The following is a 17,820-nucleotide window of genomic DNA, read 5'->3' on the forward strand; positions in this document are numbered from 1 at the left end:
AGCAGCACTTTTCCAGTCTCCAGCAATGAACAGCACCATCCTAAGGCACCCCTGCCCACATCCCAGGACAAGCAGGGGGCTCAGCCACCCTGGCTGAGGGAACACTGAATGTTGCTGCTCCTCAGCCCCCACCGTGCAGACATGTCTAGGACAGGAGAGGCACCTGCAGGATGCACCACCCAGAGCTCCAACTGTGCAATTTGTTTTTATTGGCATTCTTAGGTATCAAAACATTGCCATCAAGGTCTCAGATCCTTCTGATAGACGAAGATAATTAAGCATTAATTATATCTTCAAAGTACAACATGACCGAATATAAATACATGAAAAAGAACAAAACATGCAAAAATTCCCCAACTTTAAAAGGATTAATAATTCAAAAAATTTATGCTAGTGAGACTTCTGCTCAATCCACAAATTCTTAACAAATTTTTCCATGTCAGGATCCAGAACTGTTAACAAAACACACAGGGTATAATAAAAGATGACTAGTTTCTGAATTGTACCTTAGGAGAACAGTGAACTGTTATATCCCTTATTCCAAATTACTGATTTGTCACATTTAAGTGTTTTTCAAAGCAATGGCTAATATGTTGCCACTCATACACCAGCATAAATATTTGAATTGCATTTAACTCTCAAAAATTACTAAACTGATTGCTCATAGAATACAGTAACTGTCCACAGAAGTAACAAAATTGATTTGCAAACTGCAAAGACAGCATCTGCAAAACAGCTCAAAATGAATGTGTGTTTAAAGGGAAGTGTCATCATGAAAAACACAAATTTTAAAAGTTTCACTGTGGAGATACAAATTGATTCAAATTGGATCACTCAAATTTGGGAGGAGAAAGATTTCTGTCATTGCCCTACAGGGACATCTCAAGTATTAAATGTAGGATTCCAATCTGCTCATACAGCAAGAAGAAGGATAAAATGGTCAGAGGTAAAAGCACTCCTTAAAAAAAACCAAAAAAACAACTTATTTAGCAATTTGTAGATATAATTAAAAAAATCCTGGAAGTGACTGCTGTGCAGATTATGGCAGGCCAGACAAGCCCTGCCTGGACTCAGGAGTCCTCTGGGCTTTCCTAGGGCAGCGCTGGACACTGAGCTCGCCTCAGCACCTGCTACAGCTGTGTGAGCACCACAAGGCTTCCACAAGGCATTCAAAAATGTCCCTGTCAGCAAGTGGCTGAGTCCATTGTGGAGAGAGTCAAGATGCTCCTGTCGTTGGCATAGAAGGGATCCGATGAACTCCATGATCTAAAGTAACAATAAAAGAAAAGTTTGGCTGACTGGGAACTTGTACTCTAGAGGTGAGGAGAAAGTCTATGAGAGCAAAAGATAAAAGTGTTATGAGAGCAGGCAAATGTACCTCTTTAAAGGACTAATCTACTCATTTCATGTAGGTACCTGCAGTTCATTCAGACCTTTGGAAACAGAGGCCAATTCATGCCTGCTCTGTAATTAGCACACAGCTATGGCTATTTCCATCACTGTGAATTAAAACAAGCAGAGGTTTTTATGCCTATTTTGCAGCTGAAGTTTTAACCTCAGGAGGCTGTGAATGCTGCCTGTGTACAGAGGCACCATGAGGCTGCTCCTGCAGAGCCCTGTGGAGCACACAGCCAACCCTGGAAACCCAGCACAGCCGCGTGCCAGTGGGAAGCTTCCATACTGCCTGAACCTGGGGGAGGCAAAACTACAGCCAGGAACCTATTTCTGTTCTATTTCCCTATTTCCCTTCTGTTACACTTCAAAACGTCAGGGAACCACCCGAGACATCAGAGCTGCTGACTCAAAGGGGTCTCACAATGTCTTTCACTTGAGGACAAATTACTGCTTGGGAAGAAATGCTGTTCTTGGCTGGACAGCATTATAGGGCCATATGGGAAAGCTGAAGAAGTTTAGAAGGCAGGAAACCAAAACACAACGAGCTTATCCTCCAAATTAGGCTCTGTCAGAAATCTGCTGTTTCTTTAGAACTGTTCCGTGCAGTGCCTTGACACAAGAGCCACTAATGGGAGACCAAACAATTCAGCAATGACTCCTACTGTACAAGTAATGTATGTGATCCAGCATTCTTAATATTTTAGTGACTGACAAGTAGACAGACAATTTAATGGAACATACAGACAAAAATGCATTTTAACATACCACACCACACATTTTATATTCTAACTGGTGAAGGAAGCTATAGAAAATAGTTCTCAAATACATTTTACAAGCAGTAAATTAAGCACAAAGAGACTATATTCCTGTGGCCCACTACTCCAAGCATTTGTACGACTTTGATTCATCAAAGTTTTTATCAAAATTTGATACAATGTTTGATTTCATGTTATCATATTTGACAGAATATCATATTTGACAGAATATCAGGAGCAGAGAATACAACACAAGCTGGCTACAGCAACATTATTTAAAACAGTGCTCTTCATTCTACAGCACTTGCACAAACAACATATTCATCAGCATCATTTCAATCAATGAAAATAATTTGCAGCTACCTCCTGGTTGAATACTTAGCTGTTTTACAGAGTACAAATACTCAAGAGATGTTCCTGTTGGGGACTGCACAATCTTCTGGAGATTTCAATAAATAACAAAGCAGCTCAAGCTCATGAGCAAAGCCTGAACAATTTTAAAATCACCTAACAGTTTCCTTAATTGTACCTTCAGCATTTCACAACTTGTAACTGGGTCATGCTATTTAAGCAATTAGTAATTTAAAACATGAATAAAGACTTTTTCATATTAGCAAAAAAGTATAAGAGAGAAAATGGTTCCTTGACTTTTAGATCAGGTTTTAAGTGTCAATACTGAGTGGAAGGAGCCAAAATCATTGGAGAAAAGAAATATGACTGACTTTAAAATCTCTTTTCTATTTGTACTGTACATAAATTTAAGTGAAACTAGAAGATTGTTCAGAGCAATTTCAACCAGAGGCAGAAGCAAAACCCACAGAACTTCAAGCCCTTAGTGTAGCACCAAGATAGTTTTGCATATTCATTGAACTTAATCCTAATGTCTGTGTTTTAAGAATTCTAAAATTATTTGTCTAGATGAAACTTCTTCTGAGAACTACATGAGGTAAGCAGAAAAGAAACCTGAGAAAAAGCAGTCTTGAAAAAAGTGTTTAATATTCTGTCAAATACGAGTTAGCTTCAGTAAGTATTTTTAAGTTCTTAAGGAAAGAAAATTTGAATGGAACAAAGAGAAAATTGTAAAACTGCAAATACATTGCAGAAAACAAAACCCAAAATACCTACCTTATAAGACTACAGGTTACTAAGGCAATTGTTAACTAACAATCTGCCCTAATTAGATAACAATAAGTGAAAAGAAGTAGCATGAGAAATTCCTCATTTGGAAAGCACAACTTTACAGAGAAGTGAAAAAAAAAAAACCCAAAAAAGTTAGAGCAACCACTACCAAAATGTTGATTTTTAGATCAATTAAATGCTCACCTTGTAGATTAAAAATTCTATTAAACTGTTTATTTTACACATCATGCCCGCTTTCTACACAGCAAGTTTGAATTAAAAATGTACTTAATTGTAACAGTTCATTTTTCATATGGAATGAAACTTCTTGCATACTCATACCCTAGATTTGTAGAAACATTGAATAAATTTCATAAGCAAGCCAGAAGAGAGAGACTGACTGAAAGCACAGACACCATGTTCAACACAAGAGTTCCAACAGAGATGAGCTACAGACCAGGCAGTACCTAAAGGCAGAACCAGAGCTGACAAAGCTGTCAGGGAAAATTACTCACATGAGATTTGATACCCAGTGAATGATATCACAACCTTTAACTGAAAGAGACAAAGTTCTTCAAATACAAAATGAGTTTCCTTGAAAATGTGTGAAGTTCAGTGTTTTCAGGTTTGCCTTTTGACCAATGAAGGACCGTGATATCATTCAGGGACAGAGATTACGATGTACAAAAGACTATTTTTATTTCTACCCCCAAATATTTCCATATTTGTTTGCTATCCCGCTTTGTTAAGGAAATGGGGAGATGGCAAATGAGAGGATTCAGTGAGAGCTCCTCTCCCAGTTGGGCTGACTGCAAGAGCCATGCTGCTCCCCAGACATAGTCAATTACTCAAAGTGCTTTTACCCCACTGACGTTTGTTTCACACGTGGTTTGTGAAGGAAAGATTTATTTTAGCACATACTTTGGAATGGCACACATGATTTTGACAATATACCTTCTGGAACCCAAAAAACATTGAAAATTCTTAGAACCTGAAGACTCTGTTCTGTCAATCACTCTGATTTTAGAAATAGATTATAAAAGTTATACTACAAAAATATTTCATCTTCATATCAATCAATGGCTGAAAGATTTAAAGGCTCTCCTCCTAACAGTGAAGTTAGATTTAAGGGGGGGGAATGTGAGCCTTTTGTATACCTTCAGGAGTAATGCAAGCTCCAAGGTAAATATTTGGAGGTTGTACATCAAGAACCAAAGGGAAAAGTCTTTTGACTTTACAAACAACTCCTGATTCATGAAGGCAGAATGTAATCATAAAAAGGAGAACAAAAACAGCAGCAAGGCTTGATTTTCTAAAGAGAAGAATGTACAAATCAAGAGAAATTACGATAGATACAACACAAGAGCTTATAAAGCCAAACTAAACACTTTAACAGAAATCTTTCGAAAATCGTTTTTCCCTTCCCCATCCCAAAAGAAACCACTCAAAAAGAAGTAAGAAGCTAATCTTTTAGGATGAAAAAAGTACAATAAAGAGTTGCATTTTCTACTTAGATAAGCAAAACCTGCAGCTGGTTTCTAGACATCTATTGCTGCAGGCTCATCGGGTTCCAGTTTATAGGAGAATCGTCTGCAGCAAAGGCTATTGAGAGAAATGCCACACCTGTTGACCCGGGTTGGGCTACACCTTCCCATTAGTCGTTCCAGCATTCTTCTAACAGATGTGCATGCTGTTTCCCCATCTGAGAAGCAGCACATGGAGTCCAAGCAGTTGATACCTGAACCTGCCTCAGTAAGCTGGAAAGAAAAAAATAGAAAGAAAAAAGAAAAATCAGTATTCACAAATTCTAGCAATGAAGATGCTACTGAAAAACACTTAGGAAAAGCAAGTTTTCTTAAAGCTAGAATGCTGAATATTTTTCAATTCCATAGGAGAACCACAATAATAATATTACTACTCCCTCAGGTCTACATACTCTAAAATTCATTCTTCCTGAGGTTTGAGCGCAGCCTTGTTGAGCGCATGGAAATTGTCTGGCACCACGTCTGCCTAACACTGGAAACGAACTGGTCAGGAATTCCCACCAACAAACCCCACAGCAGAGCACATGCACTTCCAGCTGGGATGCCTTCATTCACCTCTGTGGCCCTATAACAATTTATACATCTATTTTAAGGGAAATTTATCAAGACAAAGCTTCAGGCTGCAGAATACAATACAGCCACCCGATCCCAAGTAATTCTTCCTCAAGTGCACAATGCAACTTCCTAGAATAATTTACATTATATCACTACCACAGATACCCTTGGCTTGGTATGGAACAAAAGCACATTCCTGATTGTGTGAACATGGCTTATCCAAAAGCAAACAAGGCTGATGTCAGAAAGGTTCAGTCATGTTCATGCCAGCATGAAGAATAATTCAACATTAGCATAATAAATTCCTTCAACAGCTCATGTTTTGTAGGTGAGAAAAAAAACAAATAAAATAAATAAAATGAAAAGAAAGCAGTAACAGATATATGGGTGTAAGTGCCACCAACCAGTGTGCTCCTCCACAGCACTGCTGCATCAACTGCAGCATAACTGGAATCTCCTACTTCTGCAGAGAGACCATCCTAAAATGACTTCAGTAACCATTCCAAAGAGAAATAAAAATGTGAAGTGTGGGGATGCTTTTTAATTTAATTTTAAACCCTCCATGAGAGCATCCTGTCAAACAAATACTGAACACAGAGGCTGAACTTAAGCATCCATTACCCTCTCCTCACACCAGTGAAAGAAGAATTCTGGGAGGAGGCATCTTAGTCCATGACGGGACACAGCTCACTTAAGACCTTCCCACAACTTTTCACTGCAACATCAAAGGTCAGTGACTGTTGTCTGAAGATTCTGTTTTTGAGCCCCAATTTCTTCCATGCCATCCACAGTTGCCAAACACTGCAAGGAAAGCAAAGAACCTCAAGAGTTCCCTATGGGAATGGTTTACTGTGAGTGGACACACTCTCTTTCCTAATTCTCCCAAACAGGACACGTTTACAGCGTCACAACAGAAGAACAGCCTACACAACAAAGAAAAGGCAGCTAACAGAGACAAGAGGCTTTTGGAAATAAAAGAGAAAAATCTCAACTGGTAGGACAAGGAGGAACACACGCGGAACTGGTGTTTGTTTCCATGCACCTTTTCCTGTGCCTGCCCCTTCCTCAGCCCTGTGCCACATTCCCCACAGCCCCTCCAGACCTTCCCATCACACCACTCATTGTGATGCTCACAGAACTGCCACTCAGCAGCTGTTGGAACACACAGGATTCTCTACAAACTGAGCCCCCTGATCCTGTGGATGCTGCACCTCAGAGGCTGTGGCTGAGTACAGGCAGAAAATGCTTTAACTCACACACTCATCTGGGGGGGTCTTTGGGACACAAAAGGAACATTTACTGTGACAATGAACTTCTGTACCTGAAAGGCAGGAGCAGAAGATTTACAAGTGACAGGTCTGGAAGGGGTTCTGGTTTAAAGACAAACAAAACAAAGCACACTTCAGCAGAGCCTGGGTCCCTGAACACCACGTGATGACTACCACTACTGCAGTGCCACAGAAGATACCAGAATCAGGAACTGCACACTTTGCAGCACTGCAGTACCAGCAAATATGACCTTCAGAGCCAGCTCAGACTGTTGTCTCAGAGTTGTGACACAAGAGATTACACAGAGCAGAAGGAATTCCCATGTGGAGGTCAGCAGGCAAACCCCCTGCTGCAGATGGAGTGACCTTCACAGGTGTGGTCACAGCAGTACAAAACTTTAACATTCCTACACTCAGGATTTTCAAGAGAGTATTTAGTTCATCCATTATTCTCAGGCAGACCTTTAAAGTTACTGCAGAAAGTCACATTACAATGGCTGTATGCTGGATCAGATGAACCAGAGCATTTTTTTCCTTAGAATCTGTTACCCTGAGAGCCAGCAGTCCTGGATATTATCCAAAGAGTGTCAGAAAGAGGAACCAAGAGGAACCCAAAAAGCTTCCAAGGAGCAAACCCTCAGCTCTGGATTTTGGAGGTGTAATGTCTCTTTTTCTGGAGAATCTCCTTTCTTCTTCACAAGTTAGATACAAAAAGCTAGGATCATGCTTGAATCACAACTTATGAAAAAGTTAATATCACTTTTTTAAAAAATGGCAAGTGAGACCTTATGTAAGCCTGGAAACAACAATTCTGTTCTGTCAAACTCACAGTTAAGTGTAAAGAAATACTGTAAGAACATTAAGAACAAAAAAAGCCAACTATATTTTATATGTAGATATGTTGCTTATCATTGACTGGTGAACATGGATTTTTTTGTATTTACACCCACTACCTGGAAGGAATATGCTAGAGAGTCCCTTTTCTCACTTTTTCTCTGTGGAGCACAATTATGGTCATAGTTTTATAGCAAAGTAAAACCTGGCATGGCAAGGCAGGAAGGCATAATGTCCCCTGGAGACCTGAAACAAACCCTCAGGAAACACAAGGCAGGAAAGACAATGCTTTTAAAAAAATAATGATTATAGAGAAATACCAGATATTATTAATATTTGGGCAGCAAATAAAGTATATTCATAAGGTGAGATCTGGAATCTCAAGAAACATAATACTTCATATGAGAATGACCCACCGGATGTAATAAATCAAAAAGCAATTGAGGTGCAGAATTAAAGAATGATTCAGCTTGATAAAGAAAAAAAAAATCAGCATTCTGTGATGCAATTTTTCTTGTAGATACCAAAAATATGGGTATTTTGGAGATGGCTCAATGACTGTCTCTGTATAATTTATGTAAATAAATACACACACATTAGGGTACAGTGGGAGTACTACCTAGTGGAGGTAAGAACTGTCGGGCAGGCAAGATGGGTCTAGCAGCTGCCTATTGTCCTCCCCTCTGTGCCTGCTTTCAGCAAAGTCACATGCTGAGCTGACTGAACCCTTATCTTCTTCCATCTGGAAGGACAGAAAAGCAACAGATCTTATAAAGCACCATGCTTGCATTGCTTTAAAACAGTTATCATTGTTACAAGAACTTTCACAGGTCTGGTCTTGAGAGAACAAGGAATATTTACAAGGTCAAGAGGCAATTTTTATTTTTGATAGATCAAATGTGGCTTCTCAGCATCCAAGTGTTAAAAGTGTTTGGCTGTTTTGTGCTCTACAGATTACAACAAGGAAACCCCCAAAATTTGGAATCTATCTAAAATTCTTAGTTTTTGGAGTTTTGTTCTCCCCCTTCTAACAGAAAGGATCATTTCAGTCTGTTTGTTGCAGGTAAATAATTGCTGGTTATTCCATATGCCAGAAGACAGACATTTCAACCCAAGATTTAATCACACTGAAAAGCTGGGACTTTGAGGAATGGGGAATGCATGTTTAATCCTGTACACCAAGTTAAGAGCACTGCAGGGTATTTTCCTGACTGCAGGTCCCAGCTGCCAGCATTCTGATGCCACATAGATGTTTTAGAAAATTGATATGAGATGGTTATTACTGTTGTACAATTAAGTTAAAACTTGTTCCCTACTGTAAATCTCACAATCTTTAACCCTTAATATTCCGTATACCAATCTACAATTAGATTTAAATTTTTTAAATAAAATACATAGGAATATTGACATCTAACAACTTCACTACCATGATGTTTTCATCATGTCTTTTTCTACTCTTTGCATCAAATGAACCTACAAGTGCCAAATTATTTCATTATTTCCAAATCATTAGACAAAAGTTTCTTCAGGTAAGTAGTATGTGCACTTTTGTGACTGAAGTCAAATCCAAAATGGTGCATTCTTCCCTCATTTCCTCATCTTCCTGTGATAGCTTCTGTGGATTAGCCAACAGATCCACACCAAGCTATGCTAACACAATGAACAGGTCTGTAAAGGAAGAGATTACCCTTGACCTAAGTGCAGCACATCAGGGTGTTCTAGCACACCTCACTAGTGGAATTCCTACTTCCACTTGGGCAACTTTCTCGGAAATTACACACTCTTACAGAAAACATAGGCGGCAAAAGGAACAGAGGCCTGTCTGCTCTCACACACAGCTGGGCTGGGTCAGACCTGAAAGCTGTAGGGGGGGAATCCTATGGAACAGGAGCTAGAGTTAAAAATACAGACAAGGAATGAAGGCCATAAAGCCAGGGCCTGAAGCCTGGAGACAGCTGAAGAGATCTGGACTGAGATGAAGGGAAAACCAGGCAGTAACAGACTCATAGAGCTGGAGGAAGAACAGGGTTTGGCTGTGACAAGGTAAATGCTCCAGAGCCCCAGATACAATATTGTGCACTGACAGCCTTCTCAGTAAATAAAACTCTTTCTGTGTCTTACATTTCTCCAGTTCTGGGTACAGTTCATAACACACTGTCCAAAGGTAGAAACGCTGTAAACATAGCTAATCAGTAAGTAGAATTAAAACATCTGTCCAAGCAACACTTCTGAAACATGGCTTAAAATTTCTGACAGTTCTTACAAAACACAAGACATGTAGACATACATGCACACAGAACTTTCTTTACAGATAAAAACATGGAATGACATAAGACTGGGACCCAGTTAGTACCCTAAGATACTTATTTCACACATTCCAAGAGCAGGAGAGGCAGCTGTGGAAGAAAACAGTGCTCAGCCAGACTCCAGCTAAGCACAACATGTGCACCTGCTGGCGCCGCCTGATTTCTTCTTCATCCCATGTTCCAAAAGGGACAGTAAAGTTCACAGGCAAGGCTCCAACACGCACACACGAGACTGCAATTCTGACTTACAGGAATCACCTGGACACTTAGAAGATCCCCTCAAAGATCTTAACTGTACATCACCAATGTACTCAATATAAACTTGAACATTTTTTGCACACTGTGAAGCCTACAGAAATAAAAAATTATTGCAATATCACACTTCTCTTTTAATTTGCATTCATAAAGGAAGTCTTCTTTTGATCTCAAGAGAAGAGTAAGCGTTTTGGCAGAACAAGGCATAACTCAGTTTAACCTGGAGTTATGCTCCTTTTGAGACATTTAATACATATTTACAAACAACAAAAACCTGCTGAGGTCTGTTCATCAACCTCCATGCATTCTGCAGTCACAAAGGATGCAATCCCTAGGTGGGCATGTACAAATAAGGTGTGACAGGTCAGCTGCTTTACAGCTACATACTCACCAGGCAGCTGTTTTGTTTCATGCTCCTACAGTTTTCCTTGGCTTCTTTGCCTTATTGCTTTGGGAAAACCACAGAAAGCAACTCAAGCTCTATACTCCAAATTAGATTTTATTTAGTATAATGAAGTGAGTGGTTTCTGTCTATCAATTGATTTTCCTTTTCACTGTTTTAGGCAAGGATCCACAGGATAACTTTTGAACTTTGTCCAAAGAATAGAATAAAGAACTAGAGAAACCTGAATCCTTGTTTGCTGCTTGTTGCACTTTAAAAGCTCAACTGCATATTAGAAAGCAGCCAGTGCTTGTACTTCAGGTACTGTCAGATACTCAAGTGTGAATTCTGACTTACAAGAGAATTGGATTTACATAATCGTTTTTTACTCATGGACAAAACAGATTTCCCTTTTTTTTTTCAACTCTTCCCTAAGTTTAATATTAAGAAAACTGCCTCACATTAGCAAGGATTCTCCTGGTTTTAGTATTTTAATGGCTATAGTGCTGCATTCCTCGACAGCTTTATTTTTCTTTGATTATCCAGCTGTTTAACCATTAAGATGTGTTTAGTTTTTGAAATTATAACAGAATCTTCTGTTCTAAAATATTTGGTGTAGATATGATGTGACATAACTCACTTTAATAATTCATTGAGAAAACAGAGACTTACATACATTTATCCAAAGTTTTTAAAAGGTAACTTGATAAACTAAGATATCTGATAAACTAAGAATTTGAAAAGCTAACTTGTAAAGGCTTTTGCAGAGGAACCTCCCCAGTATGTTGCTAAGTTTAACAGCTTTCAAAAGCTATACTGTACTTTGCCTGTTTTAAAGGTATTAAATGCTGAATTCAAAACAAAACAAAATAAAACCAGCCCACCACTATCCCCCTGGGTGTTTGGAAATCCAAGGTGTTGTGTTTCACACTGGGGTCACTAACTCCAAAACACAATGCCTGTTTCAAGTTTTGCCTTGTAAAGTTGTAGTGGACTCTCAGAGGAAATACAAAACTTTACTCTTTTGGTTAAACAGACAGCAATTAAGTCCCTAAAATATAGGTTGGTTGGTTCTCCTAGGCACCTATTTAAACATTTTTAACAACAAAGTCACCTTGAAAAATATTTAAAAGGAATCAGATCTTTGCATTAATTCTTGCTGTAGGATGTAGAAGTAGGTATTGGTGGAATTGAAAAGATTGAGACATATGAATGCTTAAGTCTTACAAAAGAGAACGAGCATTTGACAGCATTTAATGTGCTGAACACAGTATGTTTGAAGAGCTGCAGAATCATGTTTTACCTACACAGACACATGTATGCTTTGATCTTGTTTCGAATAATTTTCTGGGACTTTGTAGCCAAATGCCTTTAAGAATATGTATCTATACACATTGAAAACAAACAACAATCACTTTATAGCTGCACAAAACAGACACAAAAAAGCCTCAGCTGCACAAGGGTATGGATGCACCCAAGCTTCAAACATTTTCTGCTCTTTTGACACAATTGAAAGCAAATTAAAATGGGCAAATAACTTGCAAGAAATTGCTGCCTGAAGTACATGGATCTTCCTGTCACAGCCTTATAAAGCTGAAATTATCCAGCATGCAAAATGCACTGTTAATTTTTATCATAAAGAAACTAAAAGCATTATAACCATGCTAGAAACTATGATTATTTAAAAATGGATGCAAGAACAGCTGATCTTTATTCTAGAAATTGAGCATCATGCTAGGGATGTTTTTTTCCTATTAAAAAAAAAAATAAATAAAAAGCACGTCCAACACATGCTACTTAGGAGAAGCATTTGGCTCAGAAACACAGAGCAAAGGCAAGAAATGACCAAACTGAATGTTTCTGCACTACAGGTATTGCCCTCTCACCCCACTAATATATATTCATGCCTCTTCCAATCTCTCTCAGCACTGGTTAGTTCACCTTGAGCATGCATAAGAGTTGATGAGGAACTGTCCCTCCTACTCTACCTAATTTTGCTCAGCTGATTCCTTGCCCTGGACAATGGCTGCAGTGCGATGAACTCGTCACTTAAAGCAACTCTGTTGGAGTACATCTACAATTGGACAGAGAAGGGATGGAACATACATGTCAGTAAGTAGCAGCAGTAATTTTCTAAGAGAAAGACACAGGACAACACATTGTTATTTAAGTGGAATACACATCATATACAGAACACAAGCCTGGTACCTTCAAGACAGCTCCTGGGACCATCACAGCCAGTCACTGTTTGGCAGGACCATTCTTAAAGTACCTTTGCTTTCATACTGAGAGAAAAGGCCTACACACTTTTATATCTGTGCTTTACCAGACACCTTTATTCTGTATTGCTTTCTCCCCTCAGTACTGCTGTGATTTATCTTTACCCAAAGATTTATATTTTGATTCACATTTACCTTACTGTCCAACTCCTCCTGTATGATTCTGTAACAGACCTATATTGAGAAATTGCCCACAGGCTACATCAGGGCACCTGACCTCAGTGAAACATAAGATGGCTTTTCATTAGTCCAGCAAAAACGCCTTGAAACACAGCAAAACTAAAATAAAATACAGTAACACACATTCACCTTAAGTGCATTAAGGAACATAAAATTAACCAAGCTCATCCTCTGTAAAAATCAACCCATGCTTGCCTGTCAATTTTTTAATTTTTATTTTCACAAAATAAGATGCTGTATTAGATTTAAGTTGCTGTAAAAGAACAATATTTACATTTAAAAGCCTATCAAATTTCTCTCTCATATCAGTTAAATTTCTCTGCTCTCTTATGAATAACTTAGCTACATGTAACATCTAACAGATCAGAGGCAAACACACTTGATGCTTAAAATCAAGGTTAGGCAGATTCCTACAGATAGAGTGAATTCAGAGCACTAAGTCAGGTAAGTCAAACACAAAAAAAATCTGCAAAATTAAAACAATAGAGGCAAGCATTTTCAGCTGAGAAATGTGTGTTTTGCTCACTGCTCCTGGGATTAGTTTAGAATTTAAATGATGGCAGACAGAAACAAATAACCTAAATAGCTGCAATTTAAAAACAAAGAACTAGGTCATGTAGCAATTTATCTTGCCATGATAAAAACACAGTTAACTATAAACCAAGCTTTTTTTTTCCCCCAATATGAAAATATGCTAATGTTGTCCTACAATTAAAAATGAATAATTAAACATGTTCAGTTTTACAGAGGGTGCACCTACACGATGAAAAATAATTTAAAAGGACAATATACAAAGTTCCATATTTACTCCTTCAATGGCTTCCACAGAATGCATTAGCATCAGTCATCACCCTCAGCATTTAGGACAAAGATATTCTCCAAACACTTCCTATCTGAAAGTTGGTCTCTTCCTCTGCTTGGAAACGGAAAGAAAAATATTTACTAGGAATTTTAAGCACAAATTATGAGGTATGATCATAAAAGAAACATTCTGTCACTTCTTGACAACAAATGTGCTAAGCTGATCATCTGCTCCTCTTCAGTTATATCCACTTCCTCATTGCAAGAACAGTGAATGAAATCCAGTGGAGCTGACTGTCCCATTAAAGCAAGAGTAGGAAAATCTCAACAGATTAAACCTCAAGAAGGGAACAAAGAGGTGCCTTCTTTTTCCAAGTACATTTGTAGCTATGATTTCAGTATCAGACACACAAAGAGAAACCACTGGATGGCCTGAAGAATTTCTGATCAAATCCCATTTCAGATATCTTGACTTTGCTGCATCAGGAATTCAGAATTTTCAGAGAGAAAGAATATTTTGGTAAACAGAGACCTTAGTGCTGACTCTGTCAAGTGCAAAGTAGAAAGCAAATAAGGAAAAAGAAAAAAGATAACTAATAGAGATACACAAAGCAAAATCCCCATAGTCAGGAATTAAGCTATAGCCACAGGAAAGGTGTTAGATACTCATCAAGATTCCTTCTTAGAAATAAAAAGTCCTTCTCTATCCTTGACTGCACAGCTGTAATGGCATTAAAGTGAACCCAAAAATTCTTTAGAAAGGACTCCTAAAGCAAGAGAATGCAGCAGGAAGCGTAATACAGGATAAAGGCAGGAAAATCCATGTGGCTTTTTAGGTTTTAATTCAAGCACTTCAAGAACATGAAAACCCTCAAGAACCACACCAATACTGTGCCAGACAGCAACAGGTACAGCAAGGAAGGAAAGAGAGTGTTATAAATATTGCTACTAGTTTTAGAAGGGAGAAAAAAAGACAGGTAAGTATCATTACCTACAGACACTCTAATCCAGGAAATGCAGTAATGGTGCAACCCAGAGCCTTACCAGGTCTATCTGAAAACTCTTATGAAAGCCAGTGGTTATTCACTTCGGATTTTAGCTATTAAATTTAAAGACAGGAAAAAGCAGCCAATATTCCAGTTTTGGAAAGGGACTAGTGGGATATTTTGGCTAGCAGTAAGCTTGTCAGCATGATGCTGGTCCTAGGCAAATTAAGAGAACGTCTCACATGGAATTTTTTTTTTTAACACACAAATTAGAAGGATAATATAATTTAAGTAAATCCACGTGCACTTACATCAAAGTAATTACAAGGCTAGATGCTAAAGATACCAGCACTGATGCAGTGCAGTCAGGAGTTCTGCAGGCACAGAGCTCAGTGCCACCTGCATTAAGCAATTAGGAAATCACAAAATCAATCTGGCACACAGGTGGACAGAAAGCTGCTAAGAGGTTTCAGACCATTAAGTGTGCATGGGAATGTCTCTGTCAGCTGGGTTCTTCATTCACTTTAAATATTTTTGGCCCTATGCTAATTGAGATCTCATCAATGACCTGAAAGAAACCAATATCACCACCTGCAGATGTGTAGAAAGAAGATGCAGAAGATAACAGGTTACTGATGTATGTTATTCTGTAATCTGAATGTAGCTGGGGACTCATTATTTCCATAGTTGGCATAGAAGTCTGCTGTGCTGTAATATTGTGTCCACTGGTGAAATCCAAAATTCAAGATGAGGATGAAGAAGGGTGAAAATTACAGGAGAAACACAAGAATGATGAGAAGATTCTAAAACAACCTTCTTGACTAAGATGCAACTCCAATCTACCTATCAGTGCTAAAATTAACTTGATCACAAAGCTAACTGTGAATAAAACAAAAACTGTAATAGAAACCTAGTTTAGCAGAAGGAGTATAAAAAGACAAAACATTGAAAACTGAAACCAGAGAGACAGTCACTATTAGAACAATAGGTCAGGATAATTTCTCCATAACTGTCTCTAAAAAGAAGAAAACACTCAGAGATGAGATATTTACCTTAAAAGACAGTCTAATCTCACCAGAATGATTTAAAGGGTTTTTGTAGCCTGTATCAGGCAGAAGGGAGATTCCATTACCACAGCATAACTTTAGACCTTGTCTATGAATCTGTGAAATTGCCACATGGGTAATTAGCTTGAATATAGAATCAACAATTGAATGCATAGCATCAGAAATGACTGAGATTTAAAAAATACTAATTTAAACAAATTTTACTGAAGTAATTTTTAAAATTATCATTTCCATCATGTTTTACAAACTATTCAGTGCCAATCAGAGCAGTAGCTTCTAATACCTAGACAAAAAGTAAGTTACCATCTATAAAACAGTATAAAAATGCACAGTATGATCCTTTCATACAGCTGCAAGGTGAGATGCAAAAGACTGAGTGATCCCTTCATAAATAATTCTATTCTTTTTATTACCAATTACTAAACATAAGCATTACTGCCTTGTAAAATGGTGTCCTCACTTTTGTTATTTAAAATTAACAAGTGTATTTCAAAATGAGAACACTTCTCTACATTAAACATGACAGCAATGTAAGAGGGTAACGACTGGTCAAGATGGATACAAAAACATAACTTTACCTGAGCTTTTTCAGTACTTGTTGGTTGCAGATGTCTGTACAGCACTTTCTTCACAACATCAATAAACAAACAAGCAACTACTATGAGGATTATGGCAAACCAAGCAGAACCACTTGACAACAGTTGAACAAATACAAAGTACATATCTTGGGTATGTAAAAATGGCCTGAAAAGTTAAAAGAAGTGCAAATTACTAAAAAGAACTTTTAGGATCAAAAGCACTGCACAGGCTGTCTCAAGTGTATCTTATTTTACATCAAGCAAAGAGACTCAGGATGCAGAGTCACAACTGCACCATGTGCATGTGAAGTCCAGCAACCTGTTAGACCTGACCTGCAAGTGAGCTCCAGGGAAAGAGGGTCCTGAACTTTGGAGGAAAAGATTATGATTTAGTTTTAAATTGTGTTGCAGAGAATCAAACCCTATCTCTCCAGACTCCAAACTACAGGCAAAAATACTTCAGTTTACTGATTCAAACCCCAGCATCCTAATTTCTGTTGCAATCATTTATCTATTACATAGCACCTCTGGGAACCTATTTACTTCTTAAAAATGCCTTTATAGTTACAGGCTGCCAGAGACAGGTACTGTGTGTCCTTGAGCACAGCACAGCATAGCAGCACTTCTGAAATTTTTCAAAGAATCACCAAAAGCAAGTGGCCAGTCTAGATTTAAAACATTTTTTTTTTCACAAACCTGTCACAAAATTCAGAGCTAGACAGTAGAACATAATATTTCAGTGTTTTTTTAGCTTCATCGATATTACACGTGATAAAGGGGGGGAAGCACTTACCAGATAATTCCCCCATAAAACAAGGAGAATATGAAATAAAAGACAATGGATCCCCAAGTAACAAAATGGTTTATCCATGTCCAGAAGTGAGTTTCTAGTGCCATCTAAAACAGAAATAACTTCAGTGAGCTTCTGTTTTCCACCCACTTCACAGAAAATGATAAATACCAATCAGAACACACTTATGAACTTCCAGCCCAAACACTAAATACTGTTGTAACACACAAAAACTAAAGAAAAATTTCAACCACTCTTGAAACTAAACATAAAAGTCACTTATCTGGAACCTTCAAGAATCAGTAACGTTGGAATAAGTTTTAAATTACTGCTTTATTACACATTTGCCTATACATCCAAACCCAGAGAGTAGACAGTGTGATATCATACCTTCATCGTAACAGTTATAACCATAACGGTGAAGACCAAAGTACCAAATGTCCAGTTCCCAAACATCTAAGAAAATGGCAAGGCAAAAATCATGGAAGAAAAAAAAACATCAGTTAAGAGCATTCACAGTAAGTTAGATTCTTCTCAAGTCAGCTACACTAAAGAAATAAGACATAAGCTTGTGACAAGTAATCATCATGAAAAAAAGCAAGGAGGATACAACACAAACTACTAGAAATAATACAGCTTATGATAAGAGCAAAATTAACAACCCACAAACTATCTTTCTTCTTGGTTCAAAACAAATCACCACAAAGGCTAAATGAAATATGAAAA

General features: G+C 38.0%; 1 protein-coding gene across 7 annotated transcripts in view; it reads right to left on the bottom strand.

Annotated features, from left to right (window-relative positions):
* ATP11B (ATPase phospholipid transporting 11B (putative)) overlaps positions 1-17,820 on the bottom strand; it is a 65,880-nt gene that overhangs the window by 3,732 nt on the left and 44,328 nt on the right. For 2 of the 7 annotated variants that reach the window (XM_014254384.2, XM_014254383.2), the window contains exons 26-29: positions 17,485-17,550; positions 17,098-17,201; positions 16,305-16,470; positions 4,893-5,026 (exon numbers count right to left, since the gene is read on the bottom strand). In XM_014254384.2, the coding sequence (XP_014109859.1) occupies positions 4,893-5,026; positions 16,305-16,470; positions 17,098-17,201; positions 17,485-17,550 (470 nt within the window). Of the gene's footprint in view, positions 1-186; positions 5,027-8,096; positions 8,213-12,401; positions 12,488-16,304; positions 16,471-17,097; positions 17,202-17,484; positions 17,551-17,820 lie in introns of those variants that run through there. The other 5 variants (XM_014254380.2, XM_014254382.2, XM_005525056.3 and 2 more) reach the window with 5 other exon arrangements.

Source organism: Pseudopodoces humilis, chromosome 11, assembly GCF_049639895.1.
Source record: "Pseudopodoces humilis isolate 2021_Gansu_Grassland_sample_001 chromosome 11, ASM4963989v1, whole genome shotgun sequence".
NCBI lineage: Eukaryota > Metazoa > Chordata > Aves > Passeriformes > Paridae > Pseudopodoces > Pseudopodoces humilis.